Below are 24,268 nucleotides of genomic sequence, written 5' to 3'. Positions count from 1 at the left end.
CCACCACCATCATCATCACCACCACCCATCATACCACCACCACTCTCCCCTATCACCACCACTCACCACTCTCCCCCATCACCACCACCACCACTCACCACTCTCCCCCACCACCACCACTCACCACTCTCCCCCATCACCACTCACCACTCTCCCCCATCACCACCACCACTCACCACTCTCCCCACCACCACCACTACCACTCACGACTCTCCCCACCACCACTCTCACCACCACCACTACCACCACCCACCACTCACCGGTTCATGCGTCCCGAGACGTCTATCTCGTCGACGAAGCACTCGATGTTGATGGGGATGTCGGTGGAGTTGGCGCTCATCAGCTTCTTCAGCTTCTCGCACTCCTGGTAGAGGCGGAGGAGCGACCGGGGCCTCGACCGCACGTCCAACTTGTGGTAGCGGGCATGGAAGTCCGTGCAGAAGTAGTCCACGAGGACATCGTCAAAGTCACGGCCGCCCAGGTACGGGTCAAACGACGTCGCCAGCACCTGGAGTGGGGGAGGTGGGAGAGAGGGAGAGAGGGGGAGGAGGGGAGAGGGAGGGGAGGGAGGGGAGAGGGAGGGAGGGGGGGGAGGGAGGAGGAGTGGGGAGGGGAGGGAGGAGAGGAAGGGAGGGGGGAGGGAGGGAGGGGCAGAGGAGAGGGATGGAGGGGAGAGGGAGTGGGGAGGGAGTGGGGAGGGAGGGGGGAGGGAGTGGGGAGGGAGTGGGGAGGGGAGAGAGAGGGAGGGGAGAGGGAGGGGCAGAGGAGAGGGATGGAGGGGAGAGGGAGGGGAGAGGGAGGGGAGGGGAGAGAGAGGGAGGGGGGAGGGGAGGGAGGGGAGAGTGAGGAGGGATGGAGGAAGGATGGAGGAGGGAGGGGAGGGGAGAGGGGAGAGGGGAGAGAGAGGGAAGGGGGAGGGAGGAGAGGAAGGGAGGGAGGGGGAGGGGAGGGAGGGAGGGGGAGGGGAGGGAGGAGAGGAAGGGAGGGAGGGGGAGAGGGAGGGGAGAGGAGGGGAGAGGGAGGGGGGAGGGAGGGAGGGAGGGAGGGGGGAGGGAAGGGCAGAGGAGAGGGATGGAGGGGAGAGGGAGGGGGGAGGGAGGAGGGAGAGGGAGGAGAGGAGGGAGGGAGGGGGAAGGGGGACAGGGAGAGAGGAGAGAGAGGGAGGGGAGGAGGGATGGAGGATAGAGGGGAGGGGAGAGAGAGGGAGGGGGGAGGGAGGAGAGGGAGGAGGGAGGGGAGGGAAGGAAGGGAGGGAGATGGTTGCTGTGGTTGCCGTGGTTGCCGTGGTTGCCGTGGTTGCCGTGGTTGCCGTGGTTGCTGTGGTTGCCGTGGTTGCCGTGGTTGCCGTGGTTGCTGTGGTTGCCGTGGTTGCCGTGGTTGCCGTGGTTGCTGTGGTTGCCGTGGTTGCCGTGGTTGCCGTGGTTGCCGTGGTTGCCGTGGTTGCCGTGGTTGCCGTGGTTGCCGTGGTTGCCGTGGTTGCCGTGGTTGCCGTGGTTGCCGTGGTTGCCGTGGTTGCCGTGGTTGCTCCACAGCCGCGTGCTCGCCGAGCCAAGAAGACCAGGAGATGGTGGGGAGATGGTGGGGAGATGGTGGGGAGATGGTGGGGAGATGGTGGGGAGATGGTGGGGAGATGGTGGGGAGATGGTGGGGAGATGGTGGGGAGATGGTGGGGGAGATGGTGGGGGAGATGGTGGGGGAGATGGTGGGGAGATGGTGGGGAGATGGTGGGGAGATGGTGGGGAGATGGTGGGGCTAGTGATTGATGGTGGTAGTGGAGGCGATGGAGACGATGGTGGAGACTGACGGTGGTGATGGTGACGAGAGTGGTGATAGTGGAGTGACGATGATGGTGGTGATAGTGGAGTGATGATGATGGTGGTGATAGTGGAGTGATGATGGTGGTGATAGTGGAGTGACGATGATGGTGGTGATAGTGGAGTGATGATGATGGTGGTGATAGTGGGGTGATGATGATGGTGGTGATAGTGGAGTGACGATGATGGTGGTGATAGTGGAGTGATGATGGTGGTGATAGTGGGGTGATGATGATGGTGGTGATAGTGGAGTGATGATGATGGTGGTGATAGTGGAGTGATGATGATGGTGGTGATAGTGGAGTGATGATGATGGTGATGATAGTGGAGTGATGATGATGGTGGTGATAGTGGAGTGATGATGGTGGCGATAGTGGGGTGATGATGATGGTGGCGATAGTGGAGTGATGATGATGGTGGCGATAGTGGAGTGATGATGATGGTGGCGATAGTGGAGTGATGATGATGGTGGCGATAGTGGGGTGATGATGATGGTGGTGATAGTGGAGTGATGATGATGGTGGTGATAGTGGAGTGATGATGATGGTGGTGATAGTGGAGTGATGATGATGGTGGTGATAGTGGAGTGATGATGATGGTGGTGATAGTGGAGCGATGATGATGGTGGTGATAGTGGAGCGATGATGATGGTGGTGATAGTGGAGCGATGATGATGGTGGTGATAGTGGAGCGATGATGATGGTGGTGATAGTGGAGTGATGATGGTGGTGATAGTGGAGTGATGATGGTGGTGATAGTGGGGTGATGATGGTGGTGATAGTGGAGTGATGATGATGGTGGTGATAGTGGAGTGATGATGATGGTGGTGATAGTGGAGTGATGATGATGGTGGTGATAGTGGAGTGATGATGATGGTGGTGATAGTGGAGTGATGATGGTGGTGGTGATAGTGGAGTGATGATGATGGTGGTGATAGTGGGGCGATGATGATGGTGGTGATAGTGGGGCGATGATGGTGGTGATAGTGGAGTGATGATGGTGGTGGTGATAGTGGAGTGATGATGATGGTGGTGATAGTGGAGTGATGATGATGGTGGTGATAGTGGAGTGATGATGATGGTGGTGATAGTGGAGCGATGATAATGGTGGTGATAGTGGGGCGATGATGATGGTGGTGATAGTGGAGCGATGATGATGGTGGTGATAGTGGAGTGATGATGATGGTGGCGATAGTGGAGTGATGATTATGGTGGCGATAGTGGAGTGATGATTATGGTGGCGATAGTGGAGCGATGATGATGGTGGTGATAGTGGAGCGATGATGATGGTGGCGATAGTGGAGTGATGATTATGGTGGCGATAGTGGAGCGATGATGATGGTGGTGATAGTGGAGCGATGATGATGGTGGCGATAGTGGAGTGACGATGATGGTGGCGATAGTGATGATGATGGTGGTGATAGTGGAGTGATGATGATGGTGGTGATAGTGGGGTGATGATGATGGTGGTGATAGTGGAGTGATGATAATGGTGGTGATAGTGGAGTGATGATAATGGTGGTGATAGTGGAGTGATGATGATGGTGGTGATAGTGGAGTGATGATGATGGTGGTGATAGTGGAGTGATGATGGTGGCGATAGTGGAGTGATGATGATTGTGGCGATAGTGGAGTGATGATGATGATGGTGATAGTGGAGTGATGATGGTGGTGATAGTGGAGTGATGATGGTGGTGATAGTGGAGTGATGATGATGGTGGTGATAGTGGAGTGATGATGATGGTGGTGATAGTGGAGTGATAATGATGGTGGTGATAGTGGAGTGATGATGATAGTGGTGATAGTGGAGTGATGATGATGGTGGTGATAGTGGAGTGATGATGATAGTGGTGATAGTGGAGTGATGATGATGGTGGTGATAGTGGAGTGATGATGGTGGTGGTGATAGTGGAGTGATGATGATGGTGGTGATAGTGGGGCGATGATGATGGTGGCGATAGTGGAGTGACGATGATGGTGGCGATAGTGGAGTGATTATGATGGTGGTGATAGTGGGGTGATGATGATGATGATAGTGGCGGTGGGGGATTGTGACCGAGGGTGACGGTCGTGATGGCGGTGACAGCGGCAAGCGAGTAGCACACTCACCGCCACCACCACCGCCACCGCCACCACCGCCACCGCCGCCACCACCGCCACCACCGCCACCACCGCCACCACCACCGCCACCACCGCCACCGCCGCCACCACCGCCACCACCGCCACCGCCACCACCACCACGTGATACAATCGGCGCTCCGGCGCTGGGCCTTACCTTCAGCTTCCCCTTATTGAAGGCGCAGGCCGACACCTGGAAGGCCGAGTGGCCCATGTCCACAAACACCACGATGCGGGCCTTCTCCTCCGGCGCCGGCAGATCCTGCTTGTAGATGCCGTAGGCCAGGGCCACTGGGGGAGGTCGAGGGGAAGAACCGCCGACAGCGTTACCACCACCACCATCAGCGTCGTCACCATCACCAACACCACCAGCACCACGTCACCATCACCACCACCACCACCAGCGTCGTCACCATCACCACCATCACCACCATCACCACCATCAGCGTCGTCACCATCACCACCATCACCACCATCAGCGTCGTCACCACCACCACCACCAGCGTTGTCACCATCACCACCACCACCACCATCAGCGTCATCACTATCACCACCAACACCACCACGTCACCATCACCACCACCACCACCATCAGTGTCGTCACTATCACCACCACCACCACCACCAGCGTCGTCACTATCACCACCACCACCAGCGTCGTCACCATCACCACCACCACCACCAGCGTCGTCACTATCACCACCACCACCACCACGTCACTATCACCACCACCACCACCAGCGTCATCACCATCACCACCATCACCACCATCAGCGTCGTCACCACCACCACCACCATCAGTGTCGTCACTATCACCACCAACACCATCAGCGTCGTCACCATCACCACCACCACCACCACCAGCGTCGTCACCATCACCACCACCACCACCAGCGTCGTCACCACCACCACCACCACCATCAGCGTCGTCACCACCACCACCACCACCATCAGCGTCGTCACCATCACCAACACCACCACCACCACGTCACCATCACCACCACCACCAGCGTCGTCACCATCACCACCACCACCACCACCAGCGTCGTCACTATCACCACCACCACCACCAGCGTCGTCACCATCACCACCACCAGCGTCGTCACTATCACCATCACCACCACCACCACCAGCGTCGTCACTATCACCACCACCACCACCAGCGTCGTCACCATCACCATCACCACCACCAGCGTCGTCACCATCACCACCACCACCAGCGTCGTCACTATCACCACCAACACCACCACCAGCGTCGTCACCATCACCACCACCAGCGTCGTCACTATCACCATCACCACCACCAGCGTCGTCACCACCAGCGTCGTCACTATCACCACCACCACCAGCGTCGTCACTATCACCACCACCATCGGCGTCGTCACCATCACCAACACCACCATCAGCGTCGTCACTATCACCACCACCACCACCATCAGCGTCGTCACCATCACCACCACCAGCGTCGTCACTATCACCATCACCACCACCACCACCAGCGTCGTCACTATCACCACCACCACCACCAGCGTCGTCACCATCACCATCACCACCACCAGCGTCGTCACCATCACCACCACCACCAGCGTCGTCACTATCACCACCAACACCACCACCAGCGTCGTCACCATCACCACCACCAGCGTCGTCACTATCACCATCACCACCACCAGCGTCGTCACCACCAGCGTCGTCACTATCACCACCACCACCAGCGTCGTCACTATCACCACCACCATCGGCGTCGTCACCATCACCAACACCACCATCAGCGTCGTCACTATCACCACCACCACCACCATCAGCGTCGTCACTATCACCACCACCACCAGCGTCGTCACTATCACCACCACCACCAGCGTCGTCACTATCACCACCACCATCGGCGTCGTCACCATCACCAACACCACCATCAGCGTCGTCACTATCACCACCACCACCACCATCAGCGTCGTCACTATCACCACCACCACCAGCGTCGTCACTATCACCAACACCACCACCAGCGTCGTCACCGTCACCACCACCACCACCATCAGCGTCGTCACCATCACCACCACCACCACCATCGGCGTCGTCACCATCACCAACACCACCATCAGCGTCGTCACTATCACCACCACCACCACCACCAGCGTCGTCACTATCACCAACACCACCACCAGCGTCGTCACCGTCACCAGCATTACCACCACCATCAGCGTCGTCACCATCACCACCACCACCAGCGTCGTCACCACCACCACCACCAGCGTCGTCACTATCACCACCACCATCAGCGTCGTCACTATCACCGCCGGCAGCATTACCACCACCACCACGATCAACACCACCATTCACCGTCATCGTCACCACCACCAGCCTCTACACACTACCGCTGCCCCACAGAGAGATTAACACAACAACCTACTTACTGTACTGCCTGGCGCTAGCAGGGGTGGTGGGTAGGTGGGTAGGTGGGTGGTGGGTAGATGGGTGGGTAGTGAGTGGGTAGTGGGTGGTGGGCGAGCATGTTGGGTGGGTGAGAGTAGGTGAGTGGGTGAGTGAGTGGGTGAGTGAGTCAGTGAGTGAGTCAGTGAGTGAGTGGGTGTGTGAGTGTGTGAGAGTCAGTGAGTGAGTGGGTGGGTGAGTGAGCGTGTGAGTGAGTGGGTGAGTGAGTGAGTGTGAGTCAGTGAGCGAGTGGGTGGGTGAGTGAGCGTGTGAGCGAGCGTGTGAGTGAGTGAGTGGGTGAGTGAGTCAGTGAGTGAGTGGGTGTGTGAGTGTGTGTGAGTCAGTGAGCGAGTGGGTGGGTGAGTGAGCGTGTGAGGAGCGTGTGAGTGAGTGGGTGAGTGAATGAGTGGCTGTGTGAGTGCGAGTGAGTGAGCGAGTGTGTGAGTGGGTGTGTGAGTGAGTGGGTGTGTGAGTGAGTCAGTGAGCGAGCGTGTGAGCGTGTGAGTGAGTGAATGAGTGAGCGAGTGAGCGAGAGTGAGCGAGTGAGTGAGCGAGTGAGTGAGCGAGTGAGTGAATGAGTGTGCGAGTGAGAGCGAGTGAGTGAGCGAGTGAGCGAGTGAGTGAGCGAGTGAGCGTGCGAGTGAGTGAATGAGTGTGCGAGTGAGAGCGAGTGAGTGAGCGAGTGAGCGAGTGAGCGAGTGAGTGAATGAGCGTGTGAGTGAGTGAGTGAGCGTGTGAGTGAATGAGTGAGCGAGTGAGTGAGCGAGTGAGCGAGAGTGAGTGAATGAGTGAGCGAGTGAGCGAGCGTGAGCGAGTGAGTGAGCGAGTGAGCGAGTGAGTGAATGAGCGTGTGAGTGAGTGTGTGAGTGGGTGTGTGAGTGAGCGAGCGTGCGAGTGAGTGAATGAGTGAGTGAGCGAGTGAGAGCGAGCGTGAGCGAGTGAGTGAGCGAGTGAGCGAGTGAGTGAATGAGCGTGTGAGTGAGTGTGTGAGTGGGTGTGTGAGTGAGCGAGCGTGCGTGCGAGTGAGTGAATGAGTGAGCGAGCGAGCGAGCGAGCGAGCGAGCGAGCGAGCGAGCGAGAGGGTGAGCAAGTGAATGAGCGTGTGAGCGAGTGTGTGAGTGGGTGTGTGAGTGAGTGGGTGTGTGAGAGAGTCAGTGAGCAAGTGTGTGAGCGTGTGAGCGAGCGTGTGAGCGAGCGTGTGAGTGAGTGAATGAGTGAGCGTGTGAGCGAGCGAATGAGTGTGTGAGTGAGCGAGTGAGAGCGAGCGTGAGCGAGTGAGTGAGTGAGTGAGCGAGTGAATGAGTGAGTGAGCGAGTGAGCGTGTGAGTGAGTGAGCGAGCGTGTGAGCGTGCGAGTGAGTGAATGAGTGAGCGAGTGAGCGAGCGTGAGTGAGCGAGTGAGCGAGTGAGCGAGCGAGAGGGTGAGCGAGTGAATGAGCGTGTGAGCGAGTGTGTGAGTGGGTGTGTGAGTGAGTGGGTGTGTGAGAGAGTCAGTGAGCGAGTGTGTGAGCGTGTGAGCGAGCGTGTGAGCGAGCGTGTGAGTGAGTGAATGAGTGAGCGTGTGAGCGAGCGAATGAGTGTGTGAGTGAGCGAGTGAGAGCGAGCGTGAGCGAGTGAGTGAGCGAGTGAGCGAGTGAGTGAATGAGCGTGTGAGTGAGTGAGCGAGTGAATGAGTGAGCGAGTGTGAGCGAGCGTGAGTGAATGAGTGAGCGAGTGTGAGCGAGTGAATGAGCGTGTGAGTGAGTGAGCGAGTGAGCGAGTGAGTGAATGAGCGTGTGAGTGAGTGAGCGAGTGAGCGAGTGAGTGAATGAGCGTGAGTGAGTGAGCGAGTGAGTGAATGAGTGAGCGAGTGTGAGCGAGCGTGAGTGAGCGAGTGAGCGAGTGAGTGAGCGAGTGAGCGAGAGTGAGTGAGCGAGTGAGTGAGCGAGTGAGCGAGAGTGAGTGAGCGAGTGAGTGAGCGAGTGAGCGAGAGTGAGTGAGCGAGTGAGTGAGCGAGTGAATGAGTGAGCGAGCGAGCGAGCGAGTGAGTGAGTGAGCGAGTGAGTGAATGAGCGTGTGAGTGAGCGAGTGAATGAGTGAGCGAGAGTGAGTGAGTGAGTGAATGAGTGAGCGAGTGAGCGAGTGAGCGAGTGAGTGAGTGAGTGAGCGAGAGTGAGTGAGCGAGTGAGTGAATGAGTGAGTGAGTGAATGAGTGAGCGAGTGAGCGAGTGAGTGAGTGAGTGAGCGAGTGAGTGAGTGAGTGAGCGAGTGAGCGTGCGAGTGAGTGAATGAGTGAGCGAGTGAGCTCGAGTGAGTGAGTGAGTGAATGAGTGAGCGAGTGAGCGAGTGAGTGAGTGAGTGAGCGAGAGTGAGTGAGCGAGTGAGTGAATGAGTGAGTGAGTGAATGAGTGAGCGAGTGAGTGAGCGAGTGAGTGAGTGAATGAGCGTGTGAGTGAGTGAATGAGTGAGCGAGAGTGAGTGAATGAGTGAGCGAGTGAGTGAGCGAGTGAGCGAGCGTGAATGAGCGTGTGAGTGAGTGAGCGAGTGAGTGAATGAGTGAGCGAGTGTGAGCGAGCGTGAGTGAGCGAGTGAGCGAGTGAGTGAGCGAGTCAGTGAGCGAGCGTGTGAGTGAGTGAATGAGTGAGCGAGTGTGAGCGTGCGAGTGAGCGAGCGTGAGGGTGAGTGAGTGAATGAGCGTGTGAGCGAGTGTGTGAGTGGGTGTGTGAGTGAGTCAGTGAGCGAGCGTGTAAGTGAGTGAATGAGTGAGCGTGTGAGCGAGCGAATGGGCGTGTGAGTGAGCGAGTGAGTGGGTGTGTGAGTGAGTGAGCGAGTGAGTGAGTGAGTGAGCGAGTGAGTGAGTGAATGAGTGAGCTCGAGTGAGTGTGTGAGTGAGCGTGTGAGTGAGTGTGTGAGTGAGCGTGTGAGTGAGTGAGCGAGTGAGCGAGCGTGAGTGAGCGAGCGAGTGAGTGTGTGAGTGAGCGAGCGAGCGAGTGAGTGAGCGAGCGAGCGAGCGAGCGAGCGAGCGAGCGAGCGAGCGAGCGAGCGAGCGAGTGAGTGAGTGAGCGAGCGAGCGAGTGAGTGAGCGAGTGAGTGAATGAGTGAGTGAGCGTGTGAGTGAGTGAGCGAGTGAGCGAGTGAGTGAGCGAGTGAGCGTGTGAGTGAGTGAGTGAGTGAGTGAGTGAGCGAGTGAGTGAGCGAGTGAGCGAGTGAGTGAGTGAATGAGTGAATGAATGAGTGAGCGAGTGAGTGAGCGAGTGAGTGAGTGAGCGAGTGAGTGAGTGAATGAGCGTGTGAGCGTGTGAGTGAGCGAGTGAGTGAGTGAGCGAGTGAGTGAGTGAGTGAGCGAGTGAGCGTGTGAGTGAGCGTGTGAGTGAATGAGCGAGTGAGCGAGTGTGAGCGAGAGTGAGTGAGTGAATGAGCGAGTGAGTGAGCGAGTGAGTGAGTGAATGAGCGAGTGAATGAGTGAGCGAGTGAGTGAGTGAATGAGCGAGTGAATGAGCGAGTGAGTGAGTGAGTGAATGAGCGAGTGAATGAGCGTGTGAGCGAATGAGTGAGCGAGCGAGCGTGTGAGTGAATGAGTGAGTGAGTGAATGAGTGAGTGAGTGAATGAGTGAGTGAATGAGTGAGTGAGTGAGTGAATGAATGAGTGAGTGAGTGAATGAATGAATGAATGAGTGAGTGAGTGAGTGAATGAGTGAGTGAGTGAGTGAATGAGTGAATGAGTGAGTGAGTGAGTGAATGAGTGAGTGAGTGAGTGAGCGAGTGAGCGAGTGAGCGAGTGAGCGAGTGAGCGAATGAGTGAATGAGTGAGTGAGTGAGCGAGTGAATGAGTGAGTGAATGAGTGAGTGAGTGAATGAGTGAATGAATGAGTGAGTGAGCGAGTGAGTGAGCGAGTGAGCGAGTGAGTGAATGAGTGAATGAGTGAGTGAATGAGTGAGTGAGTGAATGAGTGAGTGAATGAGTGAGTGAGCGAGTGAGCGAGTATCTGACCGGCTGTGCTGTCGTTCATGAGGCGGAGGCAGTTCAGGCCGGCGATCTGAGAAGCGTCGAGCACGGAGCGGCGCTCGGCATCCGTGAAGAACGTTGGTACCTGGGGGGTGGTGGGTGGTAGTGGGTGGTGGTGGTGGGGGGGTGGTGGTGGGTGGTAGTGGTGGGGGGGGTGGGTGGGGTTGGTGGGGGGGTGGTGGGTGGGACAGTGTCAGGGGGGGGCAGAGTAGTGATAGTGACACACACACTAGCTACTAGTAGTGTTAGTGACACACACACACACTAGCTACTAGTAGTGTTAGTGACACACACACACACACTAGCTACTAGTAGTGTTAGTGACACACACACACACACACTAGCTACTAGTAGTGTTAGTGACACACACACACACTAGCTACTAGTAGTGTTAGTGACACACACACACTAGCTACTAGTAGTGTTAGTGACACACACACACTAGCTACTAGTAGTGTTAGTGACACACACACACACTAGCTACTAGTAGTGATAGTGACACACACACACACTAGCTACTAGTAGTGTTAGTGACACACACACACTAGCTACTAGTAGTGTTAGTGACACACACACACACTAGCTACTAGTAGTGTTAGTGACACACACACACACTAGCTACTAGTAGTGTTAGTGACACACACACACACACACACTAGCTACTAGTAGTGTTAGTGACACACACACACACTAGTAGTGTTAGTGACACACACACACTAGCTACTAGTAGTGATAGTGACACACACACACACTAGCTACTAGTAGTGTTAGTGACACACACACACACTAGCTACTAGTAGTGTTAGTGACACACACACACACTAGCTACTAGTAGTGTTAGTGACACACACACACACTAGCTACTAGTAGTGTTAGTGACACACACACACACTAGCTACTAGTAGTGTTAGTGACACACACACACACTAGCTACTAGTAGTGTTAGTGACACACACACACACTAGCTACTAGTAGTGTTAGTGACACACACACACACACTAGTAGTGTTAGTGACACACACACACACACTAGCTACTAGTAGTGTTAGTGACACACACACACACTAGCTACTAGTAGTGTTAGTGACACACACACACTAGCTACTAGTAGTGTTAGTGACACACACACACACTAGCTACTAGTAGTGTTAGTGACACACACACACACTAGCTACTAGTAGTGTTAGTGACACACACACACACTAGCTACTAGTAGTGTTAGTGACACACACACACACTAGCTACTAGTAGTGTTAGTGACACACACACACACTAGCTACTAGTAGTGTTAGTGACACACACACACTAGCTACTAGTAGTGTTAGTGACACACACACACACACACTAGCTACTAGTAGTGTTAGTGACACACACACACACACACTAGCTACTAGTAGTGTTAGTGACACACACACTAGCTACTAGTAGTGTTAGTGACACACACACACACTAGCTACTAGTAGTGTTAGTGACACACACACACACTAGCTACTAGTAGTGTTAGTGACACACACACACTAGCTACTAGTAGTGATAGTGACACACACACACACTAGCTACTAGTAGTGATAGTGACACACACACACACTAGCTACTAGTAGTGTTAGTGACACACACACACACACTAGCTACTAGTAGTGTTAGTGACACACACACACACACACACTAGTAGTGTTAGTGACACACACACACACTAGCTACTAGTAGTGTTAGTGACACACACACACACACACTAGTAGTGTTAGTGACACACACACACACTAGCTACTAGTAGTGTTAGTGACACACACACACACTAGCTACTAGTAGTGTTAGTGACACACACACACACTAGTAGTGTTAGTGACACACACACACACTAGCTACTAGTAGTGTTAGTGACACACACACACACTAGCTACTAGTAGTGTTAGTGACACACACACACACTAGCTACTAGTAGTGTTAGTGACACACACACACACTAGCTACTAGTAGTGTTAGTGACACACACACACACTAGCTACTAGTAGTGTTAGTGACACACACACACTAGCTACTAGTAGTGTTAGTGACACACACACACACTAGCTACTAGTAGTGTTAGTGACACACACACACACACTAGCTACTAGTAGTGTTAGTGACACACACACACACTAGCTACTAGTAGTGTTAGTGACACACACACACACTAGCTACTAGTAGTGTTAGTGACACACACACACACACTAGCTACTAGTAGTGTTAGTGACACACACACACTAGCTACTAGTAGTGTTAGTGACACACACACACTAGCTACTAGTAGTGTTAGTGACACACACACACACTAGCTACTAGTAGTGTTAGTGACACACACACACTAGCTACTAGTAGTGTTAGTGACACACACACACACTAGCTACTAGTAGTGTTAGTGACACACACACACACACTAGCTACTAGTAGTGTTAGTGACACACACACACACTAGCTACTAGTAGTGTTAGTGACACACACACACTAGCTACTAGTAGTGATAGTGACACACACACACACTAGCTACTAGTAGTGATAGTGACACACACACACACTAGCTACTAGTAGTGTTAGTGACACACACACACACACTAGCTACTAGTAGTGTTAGTGACACACACACTAGCTACTAGTAGTGTTAGTGACACACACACACACTAGCTACTAGCAGTGTTAGTGACACACATACACACACTAGCTACTAGTAGTGTTAGTGACACACACACACACTAGCTACTAGTAGTGATAGTGACACACACTAGCTACTAGTGGTGTTAGTGACACACACACTAGCTACTAGTGGTGTTAGTGACACACACACTAGCTACTAGTAGTGATAGTGACACGCACACACTAGCTACTAGTGGTGTTAGTGACACACACACACTAGCTACTAGTAGTGATAGTGACACACACACTAGCTACTAGTGGTGTTAGTGACACACACACACACTAACTACTAGTAGTGTTAGTGACACACACACACTAGCTACTAGTAGTGTTAGTGACACACACACACTAGCTACTAGTAGTGTTAGTGACACACACACACACTAGCTACTAGCAGTGTTAGTGACACACATACACACACGCTACTAGCAGTGTTAGTGACACACATACACACACTAGCTACTAGTAGTGTTAGTGACACACACACACACACTAGCTACTAGTAGTGATAGTGACACACACACACACACTAGCTACTAGTAGTGTTAGTGACACACACACACACACACTAGCTACTAGTAGTGTTAGTGACACACACACACACTAGCTACTAGTAGTGTTAGTGACACACACACACTAGCTACTAGTAGTGTTAGTGACACACACACACTAGCTACTAGTAGTGATAGTGACACACACACACACACTAGCTACTAGTAGTGATAGTGACACACACACACACACACACTAGCTACTAGTAGTGTTAGTGACACACACACACACTAGCTACTAGTAGTGTTAGTGACACACACACACACTAGCTACTAGTAGTGTTAGTGACACACACACTAGCTACTAGTAGTGTTAGTGACACACACACTAGCTACTAGTAGTGTTAGTGACACACACACACACACACTAGCTACTAGTAGTGATAGTGACACACACTAGCTACTAGTGGTGTTAGTGACACACACACTAGCTACTAGTGGTGTTAGTGACACACACACTAGCTACTAGTAGTGATAGTGACACGCACACACTAGCTACTAGTGGTGTTAGTGACACACACACACACTAGCTACTAGTAGTGATAGTGACACACACACTAGCTACTAGTAGTGATAGTGACACACACACTAGCTACTAGTAGTGATAGTGACACGCACACACTAGCTACTAGTGGTGTTAGTGACACACACACACACTAGCTACTAGTAGTGATAGTGACACACACACTAGCTACTAGTGGTGTTAGTGACACACACACACACTAACTACTAGTAGTGTTAGTGACACACACACACTAGCTACTAGTAGTGTTAGTGACACACACACACTAGCTACTAGTAGTGTTAGTGACACACACACACACTAGCTACTAGCAGTGTTAGTGACACACATACACACACTAGCTACTAGTAGTGTTAGTGACACACACACACACACTAGCTACTAGTAGTGATAGTGACACACACACACACACTAGCTACTAGTAGTGATAGTGACACACACACACACACTAGCTACTAGTAGTGTTAGTGACACACACACACACACACTAGCTACTAGTAGTGTTAGTGACACACACACACACACACTAGCTACTAGTAGTGTTAGTGACACACACACTAGCTACTAGTAGTGTTAGTGACACACACACACTAGCTACTAGTAGTGTTAGTGACACACACACACACTAGCTACTAGCAGTATTAGTGACACACATACACACACTAGCTACTAGTAGTGTTAGTGACACACACACACACTAGCTACTAGTAGTGATAGTGACACACACACTAGCTACTAGTGGTGTTAGTGACACACACACACACTAGCTACTAGTAGTGTTAGTGACACACACACACTAGCTACTAGTAGTGTTAGTGACACACACACACTAGCTACTAGTAGTGTTAGTGACACACACACACACTAGCTACTAGCAGTGTTAGTGACACACACACACACACTAGCTACTAGTAGTGTTAGTGACACACACACTAGCTACTAGTAGTGTTAGTGACACACACTAGCTACTAGTAGTGTTAGTGACACACACACACACACTAGCTACTAGTAGTGATAGTGACACACACACACACACTAGCTACTAGTAGTGTTAGTGACACACACACACACTAGCTACTAGTAGTGTTAGTGACACACACACACACTAGCTACTAGTAGTGTTAGTGACACACACACACACTAGCTACTAGCAGTGTTAGTGACACACATACACACACTAGCTACTAGTAGTGTTAGTGACACACACACACACTAGCTACTAGTAGTGTTAGTGACACACACACACACTAGCTACTAGTAGTGATAGTGACACACACACTAGCTACTAGTGGTGTTAGTGACACACACACTAGCTACTAGTAGTGATAGTGACACGCACACACTAGCTACTAGTGGTGTTAGTGACACACACACACACTAGCTACTAGTAGTGATAGTGACACACACACTAGCTACTAGTGGTGTTAGTGACACACACACACTAGCTACTAGTAGTGTTAGTGACACACACACACTAGCTACTAGTAGTGTTAGTGACACACACACACTAGCTACTAGTAGTGTTAGTGACACACACACACACTAGCTACTAGCAGTGTTAGTGACACACATACACACACTAGCTACTAGTAGTGTTAGTGACACACACACTAGCTACTAGTAGTGTTAGTGACACACACACACTAGCTACTAGTAGTGTTAGTGACACACACACACTAGCTACTAGTAGTGTTAGTGACACACACACACTAGCTACTAGTAGTGTTAGTGACACGCACACACTAGCTACTAGTAGTGTTAGTGACACACACACACCACACTACTAGTAGTGTTAGTGACACACACACTAGCTACTAGTAGTGATAGTGACACACACACACTAGCTACTAGTAGTGATAGTGACACACACTAGCTACTAGTAGTGTTAGTGACACACACACTAGCTACTAGTAGTGTTAGTGACACACACACACACACTAGCTACTAGTAGTGTTAGTGACACACACACTAGCTACTAGTAGTGTTAGTGACACACACACACACTAGCTACTAGTAGTGTTAGTGACACACACACACACACTAGCTACTAGTAGTGATAGTGACACACACACACTAGCTACTAGTAGTGTTAGTGACACACACACACACACTAGCTACTAGTAGTGTTAGTGACACACACACACACTAGCTACTAGTAGTGTTAGTGACACACACACACTAGCTACTAGTAGTGTTAGTGACACACACACACTAGCTACTAGTAGTGTTAGTGACACACACACACACTAGCTACTAGTAGTGTTAGTGACACACACACACTAGCTACTAGTAGTGATAGTGACACACACACTAGCTACTAGTAGTGATAGTGACACACACACACACTAGCTACTAGTAGTGATAGTGACACACACACACACACTAGCTACTAGTAGTGTTAGTGACACACACACACACTAGCTACTAGTAGTGTTAGTGACACACACACACACTAGCTACTAGTAGTGTTAGTGACACACACACACACTATCTACTAGTAGTGTTAGTGACACACACACACACACACTAGCTACTAGTAGTGTTAGTGACACAAACACACACTAGCTACTAGTAGTGTTAGTGACACACACACACACACTAGCTACTAGTAGTGTTAGTGACACACACACACACACTAGCTACTAGTAGTGTTAGTGACACACACACACACTAGCTACTAGTAGTGTTAGTGACACACACACACACACTAGCTACTAGTAGTGTTAGTGACACACACTAGCTACTAGTAGTGATAGTGACACACACTAGCTACTAGTAGTGTTAGTGACACACACACACTAGCTAAAAGTAGTGATAGTGACACACACACACACTAGCTACTAGTAGTGATAGTGACACACACACACACACTAGTAGTGTTAGTGACACACACACTAGCTACTAGTAGTGATAGTGACACACACACACACTAGCTACTAGTAGTGATAGTGACACACACACACACTAGCTACTAGTAGTGTTAGTGACACACACACACACTAGCTACTAGTAGTGTTAGTGACACACACACACACACTAGCTACTAGTAGTGTTAGTGACACACACACACACTAGCTACTAGTAGTGTTAGTGACACACACACTAGCTACTAGTAGTGTTAGTGACACACACTAGCTACTAGTAGTGTTAGTGACACACACACTAGCTACTAGTAGTGTTAGTGACACACACACTAGCTACTAGTAGTGTTAGTGACACACACACTAGCTACTAGTAGTGTTAGTGACACACACACTAGCTACTAGTAGTGTTAGTGACACACACACTAGCTACTAGTAGTGTTAGTGACACACACACACACTAGCTACTAGTAGTGTTAGTGACACACACACACACTAGCTACTAGTAGTGTTAGTGACACACACACACACTAGCTACTAGTAGTGTTAGTGACACACACACACACTAGCTACTAGTAGTGTTAGTGACACACACACACACTAGCTACTAGTAGTGTTAGTGACACACACACACACTAGCTACTAGTAGTGTTAGTGACACACACACACTAGCTACTAGTAGTGTTAGTGACACACACACACTAGCTACTAGTAGTGTTAGTGACATACACACACTAGCTACTAGTAGTATTAGTGACACACACCATACTAGTAGTAGTGATAGTGACACACACACTAGTAGTGTTAGTGACACACACACTAGTAGTGTTAGTGACACACACACTAGTAGTGTTAGTGACAGACACACACCACACCACTAGTAGTGTTAGTGACACACACCACACTAGTAGTAGTGATAGTGACACTGATACCCCACGCTAGCTACTAGTAGTGATAGTGACACACACACTGGTAGTGATAGTGACACACACACACTAGTAGTGTTAGTGACACACCCACACACACACACACTAGCTACTAGTAGTGATAGTGACACTGAGACCCCACGCTAGCCACTGGGTAGTGGGGATGTCGCGACCCGGGTACCCACAGAGATGACGCAGTCCGTGACGGGCTTCTTCAGGGCACTCTCAGCCACCTCTTTCAGCTTGGACAGGAGCATGCCGCTCATCTGCTCCACAGAGAACACCGCCTCCTCTTCCATGTACATCACCTGCAGCCACGGGGAACAGAGAGGTCAGATACAGACACAGAGACAGAGAGACAGAGACAGAGAGAGACAGAGACAAAGACAGAGGCACAGAGAGACAGAGACAGAGAGACAGAGACAGACAGAAAGAGACAGACAGAGAGACAGACAGAGACACAGAGAGCCAGACAGAGAGAGAGAGAGACACAGAGCCAGACAGAGCCAGACAGAGAGACAGACAGAGAGACAGACAGAGAGACACAGAGACAGACAGAGAGAGAGACAGAGAGACAGACAGAGAGCCAGACAGAGAGACAGACAGAGAGACAGAGAGACAGACAGAGAGACAGACAGAGAGACAGACAGAGAGACAGAGAGGGACAGAAGCACACGCACCTCTCACTCACTCGCGCACACATCTCACACTCGCCTCTGACACACACACACACGCGCCTCTGACACACACACACACGCCTCTGACACACACACACACACCTCTGACACACACACACACACACACCTCTGACACACACACACACGCCTCTGACACACACACACACGCCTCTGACACACACACACACACCTCTGACACACACACACACACACCTCTGACACACACACACACACACCTCTGACACACACACACACTCGCCTCTGACACACACACACTCGCCTCTGACACACACACACACCTGACACACACACACACCTGACACACACACACACCTCTGACACACACCTCTGACACACACACCTCTGACACACACACCTCTGACACACACACCTCTGACACACACACCTCTGACACACACACCTCTGACACACACACCTCTGACACACACACCTCTGACACACACACACCTCTGACACACACACACACCTCTGACACACACACACACACCTCTGACACACACACACACACCTCTGACACACACACACCTCTGACACACACACACACCTCTGACACACACACACACGCCTCTGACACACACACACACACCTCTGACACACACACACACACACACCTCTGACACACACACACACGCCTCTGACACACACACACACGCCTCTGACACACACACACACACCTCTGACACACACACACACACACCTCTGACACACACACACACACACCTCTGACACACACACACACTCGCCTCTGACACACACACACTCGCCTCTGACACACACACACACCTGACACACACACACACCTGACACACACACACACCTCTGACACACACCTCTGACACACACACCTCTGACACACACACCTCTGACACACACACCTCTGACACACACACCTCTGACACACACACCTCTGACACACACACCTCTGACACACACACCTCTGACACACACACACCTCTGACACACACACACACCTCTGACACACACACACACACCTCTGACACACACACACACACCTCTGACACACACACACCTCTGACACACACACACACCTCTGACACACACACACACACCTCTGACACACACACACACACACCTCTGACACACACACACACACCTCTGACACACACACACACACACCTCTGACACACACACACACACACCTCTGACACACACACACACACACCTCTGACACACACACACACACACCTCTGACACACACACACACACACCTCTGACACACACACACACACACCTCTGACACACACACACACACACCTCTGACACACACACACACACACCTCTGACACACACACCTGACACACACACACCTCTGACACACACACACACACCTCTGACACACACACACACACACACCTCTGACACACACACACACACCTCTCTGACACACACCTCTGACACACACACACGCCTCTGACACACACACACACCTCTGACACACACACACCTCTGACACACACACACACACCTCTGACACACACACACACACCTCTGACACACACACACACACACACGCTTCTGACACACACACACACACACCTCTGACACACACACACACTCACTCTCCCCCCCCCCTCCACCCTTCACCTTGCCCCCCACGCCCCCATTGGGCAGTGGCACCAGCTGGTAGGGCAGCCGCACGGCCTGCTGCTGCACGTACGGCTCCGAGAAAAGGCGTCCGTGGAAACGCTTGAAGCTCTGGAATGTGTTCTTGCAGTTCGTGACGACCTGCCTCCCCAAGCGGGAGGACACAGACACACGGACGGGGACACGGGGACAGCCGATGAGACGCAGACACGGAGAGAGACGCAGACACGGAGAGAGACAGAGACGGAGAGAGACACGGGGACAGACGGAGAGACGCAGACACGGAGAGACAGAGACAGAGACACGGGGTCAGGCGATGAGACGCAGACACGGAGAGAGACACAGACGGAGAGAGACACGGGGACAGGCGATGAGACGCAGACACGGAGAGACAGAGACGGAGACACGGGGACAGGCGATGAGACGCAGACACGGAGAGAGACACAGACGGAGAGAGACACGGGGACAGGCGATGAGACGCAGACACGGAGAGACAGAGACGGAGACACGGGGACAGGCGATGAGACGCAGACACGGAGAGAGACACAGACGGAGAGAGACACGGGACAGACGATGAGACGCAGACACGGAGAGAGACACAGACGGAGAGAGACACGGGACAGGCGATGAGACGCAGACATGGAGAGAGACACGGAGAGAGACAGACGGACAGAGACATGGGACAGGCGATGAGACGCAGACACGGAGAGAGACAGAGACGGAGAGCGACACGGGACATACGGAGAGACGCAGACACGGAGAGACAGACACACGGACAGAGACACGAGACAGGCGATGAGACGCAGACACGGAGAGACAGATACACGGACAGACACGGGACAGGCGATGAGACGCAGACACGGAGAGAGACACAGACGGAGAGAGACACGGGACAGACGATGAGACAGACACGGAGAGAGACACGGGACAGACGGAGAGAGACACGGGACAGACGATGAGACAGACACGGAGAGAGACACGGGACAGACGATGAGACACAGACATGGAGAGACACGCACGGAGAGAGACACGGGACAGACGATGAGACAGACGGAGAGAGACACAGGACAGACAATGAGACAGAGACGGAGAGAGACACGGACCAGACGATGAGACAGACGATCAGACAGAGACGGAGAGAGACACGGGACAGACGATGAGACAGATGATCAGACAGACGGAGAGAGACACGGGACAAACGATGAGACAGACACGGAGAGACAGAGACGGAGAGAGACACAGGTAGAGACGATGAGACGCAGACACGGAGAGACACACGGAGAGACAGAGACGGAGAGAGACACGGGACAGACGATGAGACGCAGACGGAGAGACACGCACGGAGAGACAGAGACGGAGAGAGACACAGGACAGACGATGAGACAGACACGGAGAGACACAGACGGAGAGAGACACGGGACAGACGGAGAGACAAAGACGGAGAGAGACACGGGACAGACGATGAGACAAAGACGGAGAGAGACACGGGACAGACGATGAGACAGACGGAGACACGGGACAGACAATGAGACAGAGACGGAGACAGAGACGGAGAGAGACACGGGACAGATGGAGAGACAGAGACAGAGAGAGACACGGGACAGACGGAGAGAGACACGGGACAGACGATGAGACACGGACAGAGACACGGGACAGGCGATCAGACAGACGGAGAGAGACACGGGACAGAGAGACAGACGGAGAGAGACACAGTACAGACGATGAGACAGATGGAGACACGGGACAGACGATGAGACAGAGACGGAGAGAGACACGGGACAGACGATGAGACAGATGGAGACACGGGACAGACGGAGAGAGACACGGGACAGAGACAAGGGACAGACGATGAAACAGACACGGAGACACGGGACAGACGATCAGTAAGACGGTGAAAGAGAGACACGGGACAGACGGAGAGACAGAGACGGAGAGAGACACGGGACAGACGATCAGACAGACGGTGAAAGAGAGACACGGGACAGACGGACAGAGAGAGACAGGGTACAGACGATGAGACAGAGACGGAGAGAGACCATCACGGGGGGGGAGAGAGAGGAGAGGGACGCAGGCTTCGAATATGCAGCAGCAGCAGCAGCAAGCGTAGTCAGGGGTCGGGATAGAACCCACGACCTCCTGTGTACCAGGCGAGGTAGTCAACATCTCACAGCCACCGCCGTGGTGGTGATGATGGTGATGAGAGAGACGCAGACTCCAAATATACAGCAGCAGAAAGCGTCATCAGGGGTCGGGATAGAACCCACGACCTCCTGCGTACCAGGCGAGGGAACTAACATCTCATAGCCACCGCGGTGATGATGATGATGATGATGAGAGAGACGCAGACTCCAAACACACAGCAGCAGCAGCAGCAGGCATCGTCAGGGGTCGGGATAGAACCCACGACCTCCTGTGTACCAGGCGAGGGAGCCAACATCTCACAGCCACCGTGGTGATGATGGTGAGAGAGACAGACTTCGAATATGCAGCAGCAGGCGTCATCAGGGTCGAGATAGAACCCACGACCTCCTGTGTACCAGGCGAGGGAGCTAACATCTCCCAGCCAACGTGGTGATGATGGTGACCGAGAGAGACGCAGGCTCCAAACACACAGCAGCAGCAGCAGCAGGCATCGTCAGGGGTCGGGATAGAACCCACGACCTCCCGTGTACCAGGCGAGGGAGCCAACATCTCACAGCCACCGTGGTGATAATGGTCAGAGAGAGACACAGGCTCCAAACACACAGCAGCAGGCATCGTCAGGGGTCGAGATAGAACCCACGACCTCCTGTGTACCAGGCGAGGGAGCCAACATCTCCCGGCCGCTGTGGGCACGCGTCATCATTACCTGGGTCTTGGCGGCCGAGCCAATGGCTCGACTCTTCGGGCCCAGAGAGATCACCGATCTGCAAGACACGGACAAAAGGATTGAGACAGCCGCTCCCCCCCCATCATCGCCCGCATGACAGTCTTGAGAACTCCGCCTCCCATCAGGTCAGCGGTGGCATTAGATTCTCACGTGGAGTGCGAAGCCGACTGTAGACTGCCCATGCTGAGGGGTCTAGGGTTGCGCTCCTCCTCATGAGAAGTCAGAATCCTACACGCATCTTAGCCCGCGCGTGGCCGGACCCATTATGTTATTTACCACTTCCGTCCGCGCCTCCTTTCCCGCACTCGTCTCAGTCACGCGGTGTTGGTAAGCCCACAAGCTCTAACCCCTAGTAGCCACAGTGAGTAAGCCCACAAGCTCTAACCCCCTAGTAGCCACAGTGAGTAAGCCCACAAGCTCTAACCCCCTAGTAGCCACAGTGAGTAAGCCCACAAGCTCCAACCCCTAGTAGCCACAGTGAGTTAGCCCACAAGCTCTAACCCCTAGTAGCCACAGTAAGCCCACAAGCTCTAACCCCTAGTAGCCACAATGAGTAAGCCCACAAGCTCTAACCCCTAGTAGCCACAGTGAGTAAGCCCACAAGCTCTAACCCCTAGTAGCCACAATAAGCCCACAAGCTCTAATCCCTAGAAGCCACAGTGAGTTAGCCCACAAGCTCTAACCCCCTAGTAGCCACAATGAGTAAGCCCACAAGCTCTAACCCCTAGTAGCCACAGTGAGTAAGCCCACAAGCTCTAACCCCCTAGTAGCCACAGTGAGTAAGCCCACAAGCTCTAACCCCTAGTAGCCACAGTGAGTAAGCCCACAAGCTCTAACCCCTAGTAGCCACAGTGAGTAAGCCCACAAGCTCTAACCCCTAGAAGCCACAGTGAGTAAGCCCACAAGCTCTAACCCCTAGTAGCCACAATAAGCCCACAAGCTCTAACCCCTAGTAGCCACAATGAGTAAGCCCACAAGCTCTAACCCCTAGTAGCCACAATGAGTAAGCCCACAAGCTCTAACCCCCTAGTAGCCACAGTGAGTAAGCCCACAAGCTCTAACCCCTAGTAGCCACAATAAGCCCACAAGCTCTAACCCCTAGTAGCCACAATAAGCCCACAAGCTCTAACCCCTAGAAGCCACAATAAGCCCACAAGCTCTAACCCCCTAGTAGCCACAGTGAGTAAGCCCACAAGCTCTAATCCCTAGAAGCCACAACGA

General features: G+C 52.6%; 1 protein-coding gene across 1 annotated transcript in view; it reads right to left on the bottom strand.

Annotated features, from left to right (window-relative positions):
- The window catches only part of LOC116958354 (heat shock protein 105 kDa-like), a gene marked incomplete at its 5' end in the record, with an annotated part of 86,280 nt that extends 63,196 nt beyond the window's left edge, over nucleotides 1-23,084 (bottom strand). The window contains 6 exons of the mRNA XM_076056565.1: nucleotides 261-508; nucleotides 4,089-4,222; nucleotides 10,331-10,430; nucleotides 18,061-18,183; nucleotides 20,179-20,319; nucleotides 23,027-23,084. Coding sequence (XP_075912680.1) covers nucleotides 261-508; nucleotides 4,089-4,222; nucleotides 10,331-10,430; nucleotides 18,061-18,183; nucleotides 20,179-20,319; nucleotides 23,027-23,084 — 804 coding nt within the window. The remainder of the gene's footprint in view (nucleotides 1-260; nucleotides 509-4,088; nucleotides 4,223-10,330; nucleotides 10,431-18,060; nucleotides 18,184-20,178; nucleotides 20,320-23,026) is intronic.
- Between the last annotated feature and the right edge of the window lie 1,184 nt (nucleotides 23,085-24,268).

The sequence above is a fragment of the Petromyzon marinus genome, chromosome 76 (genome assembly GCF_048934315.1).
Source record: "Petromyzon marinus isolate PM22_M1 ecotype Great Lakes invasive population chromosome 76, UKy_Petmar_22M1.pri1.0, whole genome shotgun sequence".
Lineage (NCBI taxonomy): Eukaryota > Metazoa > Chordata > Hyperoartia > Petromyzontiformes > Petromyzontidae > Petromyzon > Petromyzon marinus.
Note: the sequence above shows the minus strand (reverse complement) of the source record. Positions and strands in the feature narration are given on the sequence as shown.